Genomic DNA, 17,694 nt, shown 5'->3' with positions numbered 1-17,694 from the left:
ATGCTATGCAGCTAAAAGCCGTAAATCGTTAATTTCCTTGCTACTATATAAGTACTATCTTAGTCTATAAGAAAGATTTCTAACGTCAATCAAACTCTTTGGTCTCGCTTATATTATTCGATATGGTTTCCGTGTAGGATAAACTTGGTAAGAACAAAGCATGGAGAAAAGTACTCTCTAAAACCATTGAGCAACAAATATATGCGAGAGATAGCATGTAGTGCTAATATAACGAATTATTGTCAAAAGAAAACTATACGTCTTTTTTAGCAGTCGGTCATAATATTCTTTTATAAGATGTCATAGATGTTTGATATTTTGTGTTGGCAAATAGATCGAATTTAGGAGAGTAGGAGAGAAGGAGCTTTTAGGATCAGTGCCCACAACGAAAGCTTTGGAGAAAAGTGTCAAAAAAGCCCTAAATCTTTTGCATTTGTGACAATGTAGTCTTAAACCTTTTTTTGGTACCAATTCAGTCATAAACCTTTTGTAATGGTGCCAATTCAGTCCTAAACCTTTTTTTAGTGCCAATTCAATCCTAAACCTTTTGCATTTGTGCCAATTCAATCCTTTCGGCTAATAGCTATTCACGTGTCGAAGGACTGAATTGGCACAAATACAAAAGGTTTAGGACTAAATTGGCACCAATGCAAAAGCTTTAGAAATGAATTGGCACCAAAAAAAGGTTTAGGACTGAATTGGCACAAATGCAAAATGTTTAGGACTGAATTGACACAAATGCAAAAGGTTTAGGACTGAATTGGCACCCGAAATAGGTTTAGGACTAAATTGGTACCAATGCAAAAGGTTTAGGATTGAATTGGCACAAAAAAAAAAAGGTTTAGAACTGAATTGGCACCAATGCAAAAGGTTTAGGACTTTTTTGACACTTTTTTCGAAAGCTTTGTGAATTTCACTTACGTTTGGATTAATATTGCATTCTTAGATCAGTGTATTATTTGAGGTTAATAAGCATATAATCCGATACTCTTTGCGATTTAATTTATGAAGGATCTGATTTGTTGTAGATACTAGTACTTTGAGAACTATGCGATCGTCGAAAAAGATAGGCTTGTCAATGTCTTTTAGATTACCAAGGCAATTATTCATCGTATAGAAACAATTCCAAAATAGTAGAGTTCCGTTTGTTTTACGGAATCGCTTATATCGCTAACAAAAAAAAATGAACGAAGATTTTTTTGATAGACCACAAAAATATTTAGACGTAAATTATTATCGACAATGAAAATATTTTTCATTGATTAATTATTTTAAGAGATACTAGCGATTATTTTTAAGAAAATATATTCCAAATCATTCATTCTTCGTGAAACAAACGGTACCCTACATACGTATTTTTTGGCTAGACAGTAAATGTATGAATCAGTCACATGTTATGGCATTGTTATTCATGATTCGCGTGCTGGAATTTTGGAGGGAAGATGCCAGCATATACAGATTCAGCTATAAGCAGAAAATACAGCTCATGCTACAATTGATATAATTGCAGGTTTAGATGCCAACAAAGAAATTTTTACCAAATAAAATCATCCCAATTTAAGCCAAATGTAATCTAGAGCAGTTGAATTTTATGGGAATCTCATTTATGGTTTTACTGCAATGCCTACGACAGGATGGAGCCAATTGTGGATGATATCACATGAATTTAAATAGCTCATATAATTAGAAGCATAGCAAATACTGACAAAATTAACCATAACTAGCTTGCAAACGAACTAGTTTTTTTTTTTTTGTTCGGAAACGAACGAGTTAAGGCATCAGGGTTTTGTGCTCTGATTGGCCCTCTGATTTTTAAGTTAGCGACTGCGAACGATGGAAATTTAGAGAAAAAGGAAAGGATTCGCAGCTTAGAGATGAAGGGAGAGACGTTTTTTTTCTAGAGAGGAATCAGAGAGAGCATACCTATGCGATCAGATTATTATTGTATATAACTATTGGTGGAATGTCGTTTATGTTGGACAGGGGCCGATAACTTCTGGTGAAAGGGTATAAAAAATGACATCCATACCGTTTTGGAGGCCGATACATGTGCAATCATTTAGACAGTGATAGTATCATTGTGTGCTCCGATGAAATGATGTTAAATTCATGTTTTGTCAAGATCAGACTGTCAAGCAACAACTTCTCACTATCAGGTGGAATTATCCAGACCTATTGGGAATTACCATTGCTACCTATCGTTTTGGGGGCCGATACATGTGCAATCATTTAGACAGTGGTAGTATCATTGTGTGCTCCGATGAAATGATGTTAAATTCATGTTTTGTCAAGATCAGACTGTCAAGCAGCAAATTGTCACTGTCAAGTGGAATTATCCAGACCTGTTGGGAATTACCATTGGTACCTATCGATGTCGGCAAGACACGTGTAATGGATCAGTTGATTAGTTGAAATCGCTTTATTGATTTCCTAAAGTTCCAATAGATATCTACCACATAAATTTGTCCTTATATTCGTAAATCATATATATGACATTTGGGTACCATAACTTTTTTTTTCAACTATGTGAGTGTCATGATTTTGAAAAGACGATCATTTAAGTGTCGTAACTTTTAATCAATCACTTGAATGTCAAAACTTTTTAAAAACGTTTACCTAAGTTTTAGAAATTAGACGTGACATAACATTTGTGGCGAACGTTTTTAAAATGTTATAGCACTTAAGTGATCAATTGAAAGGTTACATGACATTCAAGTGATCGGAATGGTATTCATGTGAACGCCATATTAAAAATATAGCACTTAAAAGTGTTTTTTTTCCATGTAAATTGCATTCCACCCTCTGATTCTATCAATCTTGCAAAAGCTAGGCACTTCATTTGCAGTACATGGAATGTCCGAACATGAGAAAACAGCCAAAACGTGCCTGGTAAAAAGGACGAGAGAAACGAGCAAGGCGTCGGGCGTAGATTTTCAAACAGCTTTGTGGAGGATTTGTCCGTGGCATCGGATGCCGTAATTTTCGACCGGTAAATAAATTATCATAAAAGTAATTATTTTGTCAGTGACCATCAAAACAAGGCCAGCACAAAGTACAAAATATAGTTTTGCTAGAGATAATAACACAAACAGTTCATGAACTTTAACTTAATATATAATTTGATCCCTGAATTTTTAATTTGTTCAATGTGATCCCTAAACTTTTAGCCTAATGTTCAATGTAGTCTCTTGAACTTTGCTGTAGTGCATAGATTTTTTGTACATGTTCAATTTAGTTCCTAAACTATATGAAAATGTACAATGTAGTCCCTGAACTTAAATTAATGGAGGGACTACAGTGGACATTTTCATATAGTTCATGGACTAAATTGAAAATCTGCCAAAAGTTCTGGGACCACATTGGACAAAATTAAAAGTTCATAGACCACATTGAACATTAAGCTAAAGTTCATGGACTACATTGAACAAATTAAAAGTTTATGGATCAAATTGTATATTGGACCAAAGTTTAGGGACTGTTTTTACTACTTATTATGTGCGTGTGAGAGAGAGATTAAGGGATGATATTTCGTACTGTTTCTACTTTCTATAGAAATATATTAAATGCTTCTTAATTGTATATCACAAGTACAGTTATTTCTTTAGTCCTGTGTAATATCTATATAGAAAATGACGTTTATTAAATGAGGAGTAGCAAATAAAGTGATGAACCGATAAAGACAGAGAAAGATGGAAACATAAATGGGTCAGACTATTTTTGACATCCTTTTTCTTTTTGGTAAAAGAACACATTCTTAAGCGAAACGGCTAAACATTACTCTCTCTCTCTCTCTCCATACATTTTCATTATCTCTCTCGTTCGCATACTACATTTAAATAAATCCCGAAAATGTTAACAATTTTTTCTCACATTTTAAATTGTTCATGACTTGACGTGTGAAATAGTATTACTAAAAAGTTTAGTCTCTTTCTTTTTTTTGGTTTTTTTTTTATCTTGTGTAGTTTTTTTGGTTTTGAGTTGGAGGAACAAAGTAAATCCTAAATTGAGTTTTTATGGTTTTCTCCCCCTCCTGAAGTAAACTAAGGTAAAGAAAGTAGCAATTCGTGGATCATAATCGCCCAAGTTATGTGTTAGTAAACATCAATACATGCTTAACCTGAGTTAAAAGCTAATTTGGTCAATCATATTAAAACAGGTCATTTTAGCCCAAAAAATGTGGAAATGGCCCCAATAATAATGTGCTCATTAATGTTAAGAGAGAGATGCTCTAAGAAATATGGCCAAAAAATGGTGTAGATTTCTAATATCACTCCATTTGCTTCCATTTCATAATATACTAGACCTTAACCGGTGCTTCTACGCGGATTGTTTGAGAGCTTCGCTAAATAAGGAGAAATCTATGGCATAAAGCGAGCGTCTAGGCAATAGTACCTTAGATTTATTTCATCGAATTGTCTGCCATCTTAGCAGATGGGTTTACATTGATGGAGGAGGGCTATTGTGTTTATGTAAAAAGGGTCCACGTAATTATTTTCATTTCTACTTTCAACAAAAGGACTAACATGAAAAATACATAGTTCTAAGACTACTGTATAGAAAAAAGTTCAAGTCTCAAATCGAACATTTCAAGAAGCTCAGGTATCGTCGATGCCTTATCCTTAGAATTCGATAATACATTGGTTGACGGATCTTTTCAGATACGTGGAAGACTTGTGAAGCCCACTCTAATCAATGATGGAAAGTAACTATTTTTCAAAGTCGAAAGACAGATCATCATCATCTATGAACAGCTAAAATCACATGCAAACTCCCAAAGCGGTGCATTGATGAGCCTCAACTAAGCACTCGTCTACTCTATTCAATGGTGGAAAGCGAGATTGCTAAACATTAAGAAGGTAGGTGCTTGAATTGAGAGGAGATCATATAGAAAGGAGTAACCCCTAGCCAATGGAAGTTCATTTAGTTACTAGGATTACAGTGTGTGTTTGTGGGTATTCAAACTTCAATTTTAACTCTGTTCATGTTTGCAGAAAATGAATGAATTGAAAAAAAAAATTCCTCAAATAATCATATATATTATTTGAAATATTTAGTTAATAAAAAATATTTTCATTATCGATATCAATTTATATCTAAATATTTGCGTAGACAATAAATAAAAATTTTGTTCATTCATTTTTATAAGCAATACAAGCGATAATTTTCATGAAAATATTTTTTAGATCATTTATTTTTTGCGAAATAAACGAACCATCTATAAAATACCATAGGAAAATCTTCTATTGTGGAGATTCGGCTCCTTTGCTATTTGCTCCCAATCAACGCCATCCATAAGTCTACCTAGCAAATTTTGAGTTTCTCCAATTTTGAAACCCTAGATCTTATTATATTCAATTTCCAAATTAGGGGTCTACTTCGTTTGATTTGTGGTATCCGTGGAACTTCCATCGCTAGATAGTTCGTTAAGATGAGATATTAAGGGTGCGAATGATAGCCATTATGTTTTTCTATTTTTTTATTATTTTTGTTCTCGAGAGCAAGTTTGTAATAGAAATCCATTTGGTGAAATAAATTTATTTTTCTATTTCCGGGATAAATTTTTAGCCCATAGATGAAAATTTAAAATTTTTTACTTTTCTATTTATGGAACTGGAACAAAAACAACAACTCTCTTTTATTACTCTCCCTCACCTTCGCCACCCATCCGCTAGTCGTCCACTGCCGCACACTGGCTGTCCACCGCGGCCATGTGTTGGTCGTCCGCCGCCACTCGTCGTCCGCTCGTCGCCTGCCGCTTGTCGGCCATTTGCTACCAGTCGTCGGTCGTCGCCCGCCTATTCGCCGATGCTGGGAACAGATATTTAAGAACAACTTATCACACAAATTTTTATTTCGAGAACAAAAAATTTATATCGTTATTAAACGTTACTTTTTTGCTCATAAACTCGTCCAAAGAATAACCAGAAATAGGGCTAGGGAAGAGAAATTTTGTCGTTCACGCCCTAAAGGTCGAGAAACCCTAAATCATAATTTGATTCACAATGAATTACTTTTAAACGTGTAATATACATCAAAACTATTTGTTTTACATTTATTATCAGAATATTGCGTAAATTTATCACTTCTCATACATCGACTAAAGATTTTTCATCAAACCAAGCATAAAAGTAAAATATGCAAAGTTAGAAATTCGTTTAACCGACTACCAAAAGGAAATGCACGCACGTGATCGTGCCACGTGATTCAATCCCACGCGAGCTTTACCAAGTCGTGAGCTAAGGCTCGGAGGTAAAGATAGTCTAGATGACTAAAATATTTTTCGCCTTCAACAAAAAAAAGCATTTTATACCTAAAATTAAAAAAAAAAGGGAAAATGATATAAATTGTCAAACTTTGTCTCAAAGTGTAATGTTTTTCCCGAATTTTTAATTTGTTCAATATGATCTCCGAATTTTAGCTTAATATGCAATATAATCCATGAATTTTTAATTTGTTGAATGTGGTTCTTGAGCTTTTAGTACCTTTTGAATTTAGTTCCTCAATTACATGAAAATTTTCAATACTGTCCCTAAAACGTCTAAGAACCACATTCAGCGTATTGAAAATTCAGGGACCACATTGTACACGGGGCTAAAGTTTTTGGACTATATTAAAAAGCTGAAAAATTTAGAGATTATATTACATATTAGGTCAAAATTCATGAATCATTTGTGTCATTATCTCAAAAATGAAATTAAAAAATAAAAAGGAAATTATGGAATGAAACTTCACAGCATCCAGAAGCTATTTTGCTGAGTACACTCCTCAGCATGCCAAAACCACACACCCACCACAACCGCACGGCAGTGCTCCACACTCCACGACACAGAGCAGGCTGAGCCAGCCTACATACACTCCCCCTGCCTCCTTCGTTTTCATCGTCAAGCTCTCGCCTTTACACCGCTCTCGATCTTGTTCCGACCCCTCCGTCGCAATCGGGGCTCACCCATTTCGCGACTCCGATGGCTAGCGGCGGCGGCGGCGGCGGCGGCGACGACGACCGGCAGCAGGTGGTGCTGATCACCGGGTGCTCGCAGGGCGGCATCGGCCACGCCATGGCCCTGGCGTTCGCCGCCCGGGGCTGCCGCGTCGTCGCCACCGGCCGGTCCCTCTCCTCCATGGCCGACCTCGACGGGGACTCGAGGTTCCATCTCCAGGAGCTGGACGTGCTCTCCGAGGGGAGCGTGAAGCAGGTGGTCGGGGACGTGATGGACAGGTTCGGAAGGATCGATGTACTGGTCAACAATGCCGGAGTCCAGTGCGTGGGCCCTCTGGCGGAGATCCCGATTGCTACCCTCCAGAAGACGTACGATACCAACGTCTATGGTAATGGATGTGATAATGGTTTTGTTTGTTCCCTGCACGATCTCGATTCGCTGCTTGAGGTGTGTTCTGGGGTTGATTGATTTTGGTTTCTGGGCTGTACGAGTGGATGCAATCACTGCGCTTTGTGTTGAAATGCGGTGTTCTGGGCGAATTTATTAGCTGTTTATGGACGTAGAGTGAGTCGTGGGAACTGTCCTTACTGTTTAAAGAATGCTTTTTTTGTTGTCGGTAGATGTGCCGGATGAGATAGTACATGCTGCTACTTCAAGGCTTTACATAGACAGCTCAAAGTTCCTGCTTGGCTCAAAATGTCTCTCCTGCTGATAATAGATCTACTCTGTTTGTTGCTAAGCAACCAGAAAGAGTGAAACTCTTACAACATGGGGGGTCCCGCGGATGAGTTGTTTGCCTGGGGATGTGCTTGTTTCCGATGCAACCACAGTACTGACTTAATGGTCTGAGGACTGAAGATGTGTGTGTGGTCTAATTTAGACACATGACACGGGATCGATTCCCCATAACAACGAATGGGATTGACTTAGTGATTTAAAGAATAGAGATGTGTTTGTGTGATTTAGACGCATAGCACATGTTCGGTTCCCCACACCATCGGGTGGTGCAAATAATTTCGTAGCCCGACCACCGCCTTGCACTTTAGCTTGATTTCTTAGGATCCCATATCACCGGTATAGTATAGCTTTTGGATGTGTCAGCGGAGAATACTTAATAGTAAATGAACTTTAAATCCTGGTTTGAAAGCACCATCGTAAGATATAGCAACAACACAGCTGCATTCTACTTTGTCCTATCCACGGTGCATTTGTCTCGGTACAAGAATTTCGGCTCAAAAACACAGAATGGGCTTATGCAGAATATTTAGACACTGTAAAAGCATTTTTCTCAATTGTCGTGGTGATTAGCTTTAGACAGGGTTGTCTTAGTCATCTCCTTGCCAATCCAGTCTATTAGTTTTACGCCAGACATCACATGGAAGCAGATGTATATCCTGCAGTGAACAAAAAGGGGTAGGTTAGTACCAAAAAGTAACTCAGATGCTTTCTTTCACAATATCAAATCTGGTAATTTCATGTTCTGAATCAGAAAATTTTTCATTGTCAATTCTCTTCATCCAGAAATCTCTAAATTGATGCAGATCATAAAGATCATATTGATAATGTCCCGTTATTTGTGGTCAAAACTCCAGGAAAAAGACTTCTTCAAGATCTATAGGTCAATATTAGAGTTGTAAAACTATAGTTCTCAGAGGCAATTATTCTGCATCTCTGCTTATATACATACTCATCCTGAATTTATGTTCTTTACCAGTTGCATCATATTCTTGCAAGTTGCAATTAGCCTGGGACTATGTTCATAGCATATTGCAAAATACTTTGACCTCGATGATTAACTTAAGTAACACAATTGTATCTCTTTTATCACTGATGACAGCTGGATGTTACAGCTGCAGAGTCTTAGTTCAAAACTGATCACATGTCAGAGGAAGTAATGGGTACCTTGAGACTTGTGTGGACCCATAGGTTGTTTAAAGGGGGTTTCAAAGGGTCAGGAATAGGTTTCAGATTCCAAAAGATTAGAATCGTGTCTACTTATGGTAGATGTCCTTTCAACATAGGAACCGCACACTCCTTCTGTGTGTGCTAGAGAGTGGAGACAGTAGTATGGCAGTAAAGAATGAATAAGACTGCATTTTAGTAGGTGATCTAAGTGTCAAGCTTATTTGCCACTGTCAATGTTTCCAATAAAACTAAAACATTCAGCTGCCACCCCATTCAACTTGCAGCTTATAGTTTTCAAAATTTTCTCTGTGATCCTTTCTGCTGCTTCAATCCAACTCCTTTATGATGGTTGGAACAAAGTTCTATCTCTCTATGCAAGCATGGCTCAAACTGGAAAACATTTGTCTGGTGCTCAGATTGGAGGTGTCTGCGGTAGTTTGGGATTGGTGGGATTTACTATTTACTGGGTTTTTATACAGCATTAGAATCCTTGAGCAAGTTTTGGTTGAAAATTGTCCGTGCCTTCCCTTAAGTTTAAGCTGATCTCGTGCTAGTTAATTGTGACAAAACAAACATTTAAACTTCATTTTAATGATGTCATGGGCAGTCCATCGTTACATGGGTTATAAAATGGTGTCTTCCATCTAAGATGTGGACCTGCCCAATTCCAATTTCATTTTCTTTCAGTCTCTTGGCAACTGTGAAGTGAGTGTAAAGTATCTTCTTCTCATACATTTTCTCAATATTTCCCACAGGATCATTGAGAATGATTCAAGCTGCTGTCCCTCACATGGCAACTAGGAAGAAGGGAAAAGTTGCTAACATGGGGAGTGTTGCTGCTTTGACAAATGGACCATGGGCAGGTTCTTATATTTCATCAAAAGCTGCCCTCCATTCAATGACTGATACTCTCAGGTGAGAGCATTGTTGATCTTCTCGTTCTTTTTCTTTAGGGTGGTGTCACCCTGTTGTAAAAAAATGCCTCGTATGATTGGGGGAATAGAATGAGATAGAAATGGAATGGAATGACGAATGCCGTGGAAATAGCTCTGAGAAGTACCTATGGCCTAGTTGAATGTCTCTCTTTATCACACCAACCAAACAAAGAAATAGGTAATAGGTATTAAGGAAGGAGTACGCTAGGAATAAAATAGTTGTTCCCTCTCTTTACCAAATATCTTAGTTCAAGACAGTAACTCTCGAGAGTTCTTTTTTTAAGCAAAAAATGGGTAAAGGTTAAATACTTTTTTGAGTCCTTAAATGACCTTAGCTACAACATGATGCTAACAAGAAAACGTTCTTGTACCTGCCAATCTGTAGATGTGGGTTCATATGGCAATACGTAAGTCCAGAACAAGGTGCAGTGAAATTTTATTCAGGTAACATTTTGTTATTTGGGATGAGCAGGTTGGAGCTAAAACCGCTTGGAATCGATGTCATTAACATTGTCCCTGGTGCTATCAAATCGAACATTGGAAATTCTGCAGTTGCAAGCTACAACAAGATGCCCGAGTGGAAGCTGTATAAACCGTTTGAGGCAGTGATACGTGACAGGGCTCACTTCTCTCAGGGAATCAAAGCGACCCCTGCCGAAGAGTTTGCCACGGAGGCTGTGTCTGCAATATTAAGAAAGAATCCACCTGCTTGGTTCTCCTACGGCCAGTATTCGACCGTGAGCAGTATTATATACCATCTGCCAATCTGCGTTCGGGATTTCATAATGAGGAAGGCAATGAAATGTTAGGTATGACCCAGCGTCAGCAGGTCTCCCTTTATATACTTTTGGCTTGTTCCCGCAATTTACAGAACATAAAATTGTTCTCCCCAGAAATAAGGACAAGGAAAATGGAGAAGAAAAGGTTGTTGTGAAGAATTGTGGGGAAACTGTTGACTTTCGTGACTCGTAATTTAATAGGTGGATAATGTGGACTGGAAGTCCTAAACCTTATGCACAAAATGCAATCAAAAACTAAATATTCCAATTGGTATAATTAATTCTTAAATCTTTTGTGAAAAGTGCAACTAGGTCATTTCAATAAGATGTATCTGAAATTGATTACGTGTCACTTTGAAATATAGAATTGTTTACGTGCCATACTTTTTAATGTGTTTTTCAAATCAATTGCATCATTCGGTAAAGCTTTAGGACTTAATTAAATCAATTGAAAGATTTAGGACTTGATTTGTTTCTCTTCAGTAAAGGTTTAGGATTTGGTTTGATCAATTGAAAAGTTCATGAGGTTTAGAATTTGTACAATTTTCCCTTAAATCGGCCATTCATATATCCTTCTGCCCAAATGGTTGGTGGTGAGACTAGTACCGCATTATATTTCGCTTGAAAAATTTCTGGAACTCATTTCATTTTGATGATCCTGGGTAATCTAACGTTCGTAAAAGAAGTACTATCCTCGGTAGGAATAGAGGAGATGGTAAAGAGGTTCAAATAAATTTCCTGCATCAAGTATGAAATCAACACCCTGATCTCTTTTGTCCGAACTTATTGGAATTAGCTTGTCAAGGGCAATTTCTTGTTGTTTTTGCCGGATTTCAACTGAAACTCCTACTATGTTTTTATCCTGTTTCCTCCTCAAACCTATGTTTTCACAAGCTGCGAGCCTTACTTGTTCTCTCTGCTTTTGGGTTTTATTAGCTAACTTCGGCTTTTGTGTATGAATGTGATATCTTCCGCTTTTCATGGTCTCTATGCTTTTATTCTTTGCATTCTTTCCTTGAGTTTTGCAAGTGCAATCAAGTTGGACCGGGTTTCGCAGGCTTCTCTAGCAACGGGCCCGAAGACCGGCCCGAACCCGAAAGTTTTAGGCTGTGAGCCCAAAGGACGAGCTGTGGTTCACATATGGTGTGTCTAGAACCGAGCTGTAGTCCCTGTTACCAATGACTCCCGATCTCTTTACGTATGACGTCAGCCAAAGCCTCCGACCCACCCCCTACCTACATGCAGTCCGGCCTCGAAATTACGGGGTGTGGTGTCACTGTGATTTGAGCAGAAAGAGATCTCTCGACATTTCACGCACAATCAAAATCATTAGGAAAGTAGTCGTTTGCCTTGGTCTTTGAAACGTGGAGCACCAGCAATGGCCTCCGACCAGTCGAGGGTCATAAGGAAAGACCTGTTTAGGGGCTCGGAATGAAACAAAGGAACCCTCTTTGCTACCGGCACAGGCTCACCGAGTCTTAAGGGCTCGAATCACCCTGAGGTCTGCACACCAATTAGGATTGAAAAACACCACGTCTCCAGATCCTCTCATCTGATTATTTCTCAACAGTGAATGACATTACACGGGGACTCGAGTCCGAAAGAGAAACCTAAAAATTATGGGCCAAGACTCGCTACTACAGGAGGCCAGATAACTTTCTCCCAATTCTCAAGTAACTAACTGACTCAACCTGTGGTTTAGTCCTAGACTAACCTAGCAATTAGCTGAGTTATTAATGCTGAAACCTATCAGCACAAAACCAGCTCATATTCACATACCGCCTGCTACGATCAACATGCTCCCCATGTCCAGACCAGTGGCTCATAGGAGAGAAGATGAATAGGTCGAGAGCACCCAATAATTTTGCCTGCTTTACTGGTAGTACTAAAGGCCAGATCGGCTGTTTATATTGAACAAAACCTACATTCGAAACACAATCCAAGGTTACAATTCAACCCTCAAAATGACAAATTATTTCAGCCGCTCTCTATAAATGCTTTTGCTTTATATGACATTTCAAATGGTCTCACCTGTTAACTGGAAACCAAACTCTCCACAAAGTTACTCAAATTTGTCGCGACAAAGCTGCCACAGAATATGCATCCTCATTATTGCAATTTTACTGGGAATGGTGCTGATGACTATAATACACCATGCCTGGTGGCTGAAGCGGCCGAAAACTAGGAGGAATGGGCAGTTGTTGACTCAAGGGCATGGGTTGTTGTGGAGTTAAAGCAACCGGCTGCTGAGACAAAGCCATTGGTTGTTTCTGTGCCATGGGTAACGACTGCTGACTCAAAGGCACCACTGCACTCGACACATGTGGTGGTGGGGATGGTCCGGCCGACATGGTTGGGAAGTTAACATAACCATAGGAGGGCATCCTTGCTCCAGAGGGCTGCTGCAAATACTGCTGAGGAGACTGGTTTGGAAGTAAATATGGACTTTGAGACACCGAGCCTTGATTCTGCTGAATGTTTTGCTGGTGAACAACGACAAACTGGTTCGAAGGAGCAGTATGTGGCTGAGATGGCATAAAAGCACTAGCATCTGATACTGGTGTTGTTTTCTCTGATTTAATGGAGCTCTTTGTATGCCCAGCACTCTTTGCCTCTTCAGCAGCAAACGTTGACAAAACTGAACTCATAATCAGTTGTGAGGAGCTAGAAGCTGTGAGCTTGTCTGCAACCTCAGCTGCAATGGCTGCAGCTGTCCTCTTGGGCGTTTGTCTCCCTTTTGCATTTATATCAAGGCCTTGAGTAGCAGAGGTGGGCGATTTGAATACATAATCTTCGTCCATTAGCTGTTTTCTCATACTTTCAGCTTCTTCTGCTTGTGCTTGTGCCACCTAATTGTGATAAGACATCTTATAGTTACTAGTCCTGAAGAAGCGTAAATAACTTATCCAAGCAAAAACCAGACAAAAGTTTTAAGTAGTTAAGCAATAGGATATCAACAGAAAAATTCAATGTAGACATTTGAGTTCACGAAGATTTGAGAATAAGCTAAACTGAGAAAATGCATACCTGTATTTGAGTTCGAACATTCTCAAGCTGAGATTCCTGAAAAAAGATGAAGGGTGATAAAGATCAGAATGATAAACAGATGAGTGCCCAAATCTGTAACGTACACGTGCAGAACTTGCAATAATAACCTTATTCTGCCTCATTGCAAAGAGCAGAATAATCGATAATCATTCCAATTAAATACCTGTTCATGCAGTGCTTCTTTTAAATGAGATACAAGTAATACTCTACTTGGTTCGACTGATTTGAGTTTCTCGATGCACTGCTTTAAGGTGTTCTCTTCATTCTCAAGCTCTTTAGCCAATGTTCGCCTCTTTGGATCCTTAGCTGAAGGCAGACAAGGACAAATTACATACTCAAGTCTTGAATAACAAAAAGCTTTCCGTAGACCCCAGGAATTTAAGTGCTAGTCTTTCGAGCAGAATGAAGTCCACACCAAAGTAAACTACAAGTTAGTTTCAGCTTACCAGTCGCACAGGCTACATCAACATCTTTCTCCATCTTCCTCACACGATGGACAGCAGACTTGCAGTTACTCATCTCCACATCCTCGTTAGGATGCTCACTAAGAACCAGGTGAATTGCCGAAACAATTTTTTCAGCTGTCGATCCAATCGACAATTTCTGATGTAAAAGGGATGACATCTAATTAGCGTCAATTCCAATCTCACAGGGGAATAGAACAAAAGCATGCAGCCATGATGAAGAAAGTTCCTAGAATACTAAGAAAATAAAATCCAATTTACTTGAGACAGAAAACAAAGTATTATGTGGCAACATTCTCATTCTAACCGTTCTAATTGAGCGTGAATCCCTTTTAACAATCCTGACAGAACGTGAACGCTTTCTGTTTAATTCCAAGGGAGGAAGAACTTCTTCTCCAAGCATTAAATCTTTGAGGTTCTGTGCACGGGATCCAAATACTCTTCTTTCTTCCCAGATAACAACCTACCAAAAAAACATTGAATAAGTTATCTTTCTGCTTACAAAAAAGGTAAACAGATACTCAATCAAGGTCCAAGACTGCATTGGCAGAACTTTCATACTTCACCTGCAATATCTTATAGAGTTTGCATAGAAACATACACAGCTTCAGAGAAGAAGGGAAAAGAACAACACACATGCAAGAACATTAAATGGCAGACCCACCAATCTTGAAACTACATTCTTCCCACGATCATCGCCTTTCTCAACAACATCTTTAAGTGCTGCTGGAAGAACCTTCCAGAATTCATTCACAAATTCATTTCCCTTGCGCTTGCTGTTTTGCAGTATGTCATTTGCAAGATATAATAGAGGAACTTTCTGAACCATTTCCGAGTTGTGAAATTGCTTATCCCATGTTGCAACAACCAGCTCCGCCTTACTTCGATGAAATATACACCAATGTGACAGAGCTGTGAATAGTGCATAAAGGAAAACAAAACCATAAGAATAAAATAGTTGATTTGTGCAATCAGGTTCAGGACAACCGTAGAAGAAATCACAGCAATAAAGTGAAAACCATTCCTAGTCTAGGCCGAAATTCAATGTAACCTTGATGTAACAAGAGATATTTCCAATAACCGACAGCATCCTTGCAGATCAGAATAATTGAGCACTTCCGGATGCTATACGACGACGGGCAAGAACAAGAAAAATTGATCCCAAAAGCAAAACCTACAACCAATGAACTAGATTGCCTATTACCATGCTTTACATTTCCTTCACTATACACAAACCTCATCTTGTTAGGCCACTCAGCATTATCTTCAAACAATACCTAGACCCTAACAATCAAAATTTCAAATTGCATGAAACAGAGTACATGGGTCTTTTGTAAATCCGCATCTCAAAGAACATGTACCCGTCAATGGATGCAAAGAAACTGAAGACTTTATTGGACATCTGCTAAATTCCCTAGATCAGCCGTAACCATCTTGAATAATATTACAAGGATGGGATTCCAGAAAAACTTAGGACAGAAAAACATAGAGAACCAGGAACTGCAAATTTCAAAAACTATGCTTAAGACTATAATCCCAATCTGGAACCAGAACCACAAAACACAATCTAACCAACTACTTACAGATGAAGGCATAAAAATATACGACATCTTAACCATGATAGCCATCATCCTACACACATCCTAAACAAGATATTCACTAAGAAAACAGGTTTCCAGTAACGCCAAGATGCGGAAAATGAACACAAAGAGAGGACGAGGATTAAGATGGCATTACTCTCAATGCACTGCTGTGTGCTGTTGAGCTTGGAGAGCTTGTCCGCCAGTATCTGCTCGCTGAACACGCTATTCATCAGAACTGAACACGCCCGCACAGGGATTCCTACTTATCCGAAGCGACGAAAACCCTAAGCACCACGTTCATCCACAGAAAACCCGCCCATAGCTCCCGAACCCAAGACGCAGCATCGAACCAAGAACCCAGCCGTCGGAAGAAACGAAACACCCACGTCGCGAAACCGGTCAAGATTCGGTCTTTGAACGCAAAAGCGGCCTCAATTGGAGGAGCCACACACCGGGACGAATCAAGAATTGGAGCAAAACCCAGCAGAGGAATATTGGCGAGACCACACGGGAGAAGAAATGGGCAAGTAACTCGAATCACAAGAGGGCGAGCGCCAAGATTCACATGGGATTCAAGAACCAAGAAGAGCCGCTCGCCGTGCGCCACTGAAGAACCCTAGAAGACGGTTTGATGCACGAGCAGAGACAGAGAGAGACAGAGAGAGAGTTGCAGAAGAGGGAGAGGGAGAGGGAGAGGGGGATTGGTCGATATGAAGAGGGAGGGAGGGAGGGAGGGTGGCTGAGGCATTTTGAACAGAGGGCCTTGCTCCTCAGATGGTAAGACAATGAAGAGGAGGATGAAGTTTACAACACATCCTCATTTTTTTTTTTGGGCAATCTCATTAATGTATTTTAGCAGAAAGTAAATCTCACTAATTTAATTTCACACCTTATGTAGATCTTACCCATGATGATATTCTTCAGAGACATTACTGTGAAAAATAAAATGCGAGTATTTTACAATAAATTACGACAGACCAGATACCCAACGAATTACAGAAACCCCGACTCGAGTCGCTTCGTCGATCATCGGTCTCGTGATCGCCCGTTTCGCCATTATCTCATACTTAAGGCGGGGCGAAATTGCCGCGCTTACGACACCTAATATTCCGTTATCGTTCGCTATTGAAGCTGCATGGATGTTACTTGCTCAAGCGATGATAAAGACATAATCTTGAAGGACGATTATGGAAAGATATACTTTTAGTTGTTGTTTATCGATGTTGACCGAAAATGGATCCGACCGGTAAGAATGAGCTCCTAATTCGTGAAAATAAACCGTTCTTTCTAAAGGAATATTTCAGCGAGCATAACAAAATATGAATCTCTTGTGCTAACATAAGAATCATTCTACTTTTTCTTTTTAAAATTAGAAAATTGAGCCCCCGGTCTATCTTTTTTCAAGAAATCTTATAGAAGAGAACCTTCATAATTCACCCCAATGGTGGGGCTACAATATGTGCAAACCCACATTGTGTGTATTTGTTCGCACCAAAATATGTCCAATTTATAGTTATTATCGACATGTGATAACTTGAAAAATCAACAACGTGAAGGAATTGACAATAGTGAAGTCAACAATTTCGGATGCAACAGTCAAAAAAGTAACCATCAAAGTAACGGAGTCGAAGAAATCGTCGACTAACTGTCAATAACCATTCGGTAACTATTTGTAACATTTGTTTGTTTGGATTGTACCAATGCAGGCATGTTGGTAGTCTAAGAAACTGGTGTCTCTTTGTAACTTCTTGTAACCACTAATAAGTTATTTCTTTGTGATAACCATTCGTAAACTCTCTTTATAACATCTATGTGTAACATCTCTTTGTAACTTCTCATAACCACTAGGAAGTTAATTTTTTGTAGTACCATTTGCAACTTCTATTTGTAACCTTAGTTGATAACCATCGATTATAGGCTTTAAATAGCCACACCATACTCTTCGGAGCCCCTCCCCCATATAAATCAAACAAATTTATTATCTTTTAGTATCCTTACTTTTGTACTGCAATTTACTTTCTTTAGTCATAGCTTTCAGATTT

The 17,694-nt window shown here is 38.8% G+C and overlaps 2 protein-coding genes across 3 annotated transcripts; one reads left to right on the top strand and one right to left on the bottom strand.

The window, feature by feature from the left end:
* Window positions 1-6,795: 6,795 nt before the first annotated feature.
* LOC115687308 (short-chain dehydrogenase RED1) lies at window positions 6,796-10,834 on the top strand. Its single transcript, XM_030612823.2, has 3 exons — window positions 6,796-7,326; window positions 9,599-9,758; window positions 10,251-10,834. Exons 1-3 carry the CDS (start codon window positions 6,963-6,965, stop codon window positions 10,585-10,587), a joined length of 861 nt encoding a protein of 286 aa, XP_030468683.2. The 5' UTR covers window positions 6,796-6,962; the 3' UTR covers window positions 10,588-10,834.
* A 1,267-nt stretch (window positions 10,835-12,101) lies between these two features.
* LOC115687324 (uncharacterized) lies at window positions 12,102-16,371 on the bottom strand. Of its 2 annotated transcripts, XR_004006444.2 has the most exons (8): window positions 15,807-16,371; window positions 14,734-14,981; window positions 14,377-14,532; window positions 14,052-14,208; window positions 13,769-13,911; window positions 13,585-13,620; window positions 12,589-13,406; window positions 12,102-12,478 (listed from the first exon to the last, which is right to left on the bottom strand). XR_004006444.2 is itself a non-coding variant. In XM_030612833.2 (7 exons), the coding sequence occupies exons 1-7, from the start codon at window positions 15,880-15,882 to the stop codon at window positions 12,678-12,680; spliced, it is 1,545 nt and encodes a 514-aa protein (XP_030468693.2). In that variant the 5' UTR covers window positions 15,883-16,371; the 3' UTR covers window positions 12,542-12,677. The 2 variants fall into 2 exon arrangements, 1 of the variants encoding a protein (XP_030468693.2); XM_030612833.2 differs by lacking the exon at window positions 12,102-12,478 and having other exon boundaries at window positions 12,542-13,406.
* Window positions 16,372-17,694: the final 1,323 nt, after the last annotated feature.

This window comes from Syzygium oleosum, unplaced genomic scaffold (genome assembly GCF_021117445.2).
Source record: "Syzygium oleosum isolate NSW1041296 unplaced genomic scaffold, Sole_v2.1 Sole_v2.57, whole genome shotgun sequence".
Lineage (NCBI taxonomy): Eukaryota > Viridiplantae > Streptophyta > Magnoliopsida > Myrtales > Myrtaceae > Syzygium > Syzygium oleosum.
The sequence above is the reverse complement of the archived record's forward strand: the minus strand, read 5'-3'. Positions and strand labels throughout refer to the sequence as shown.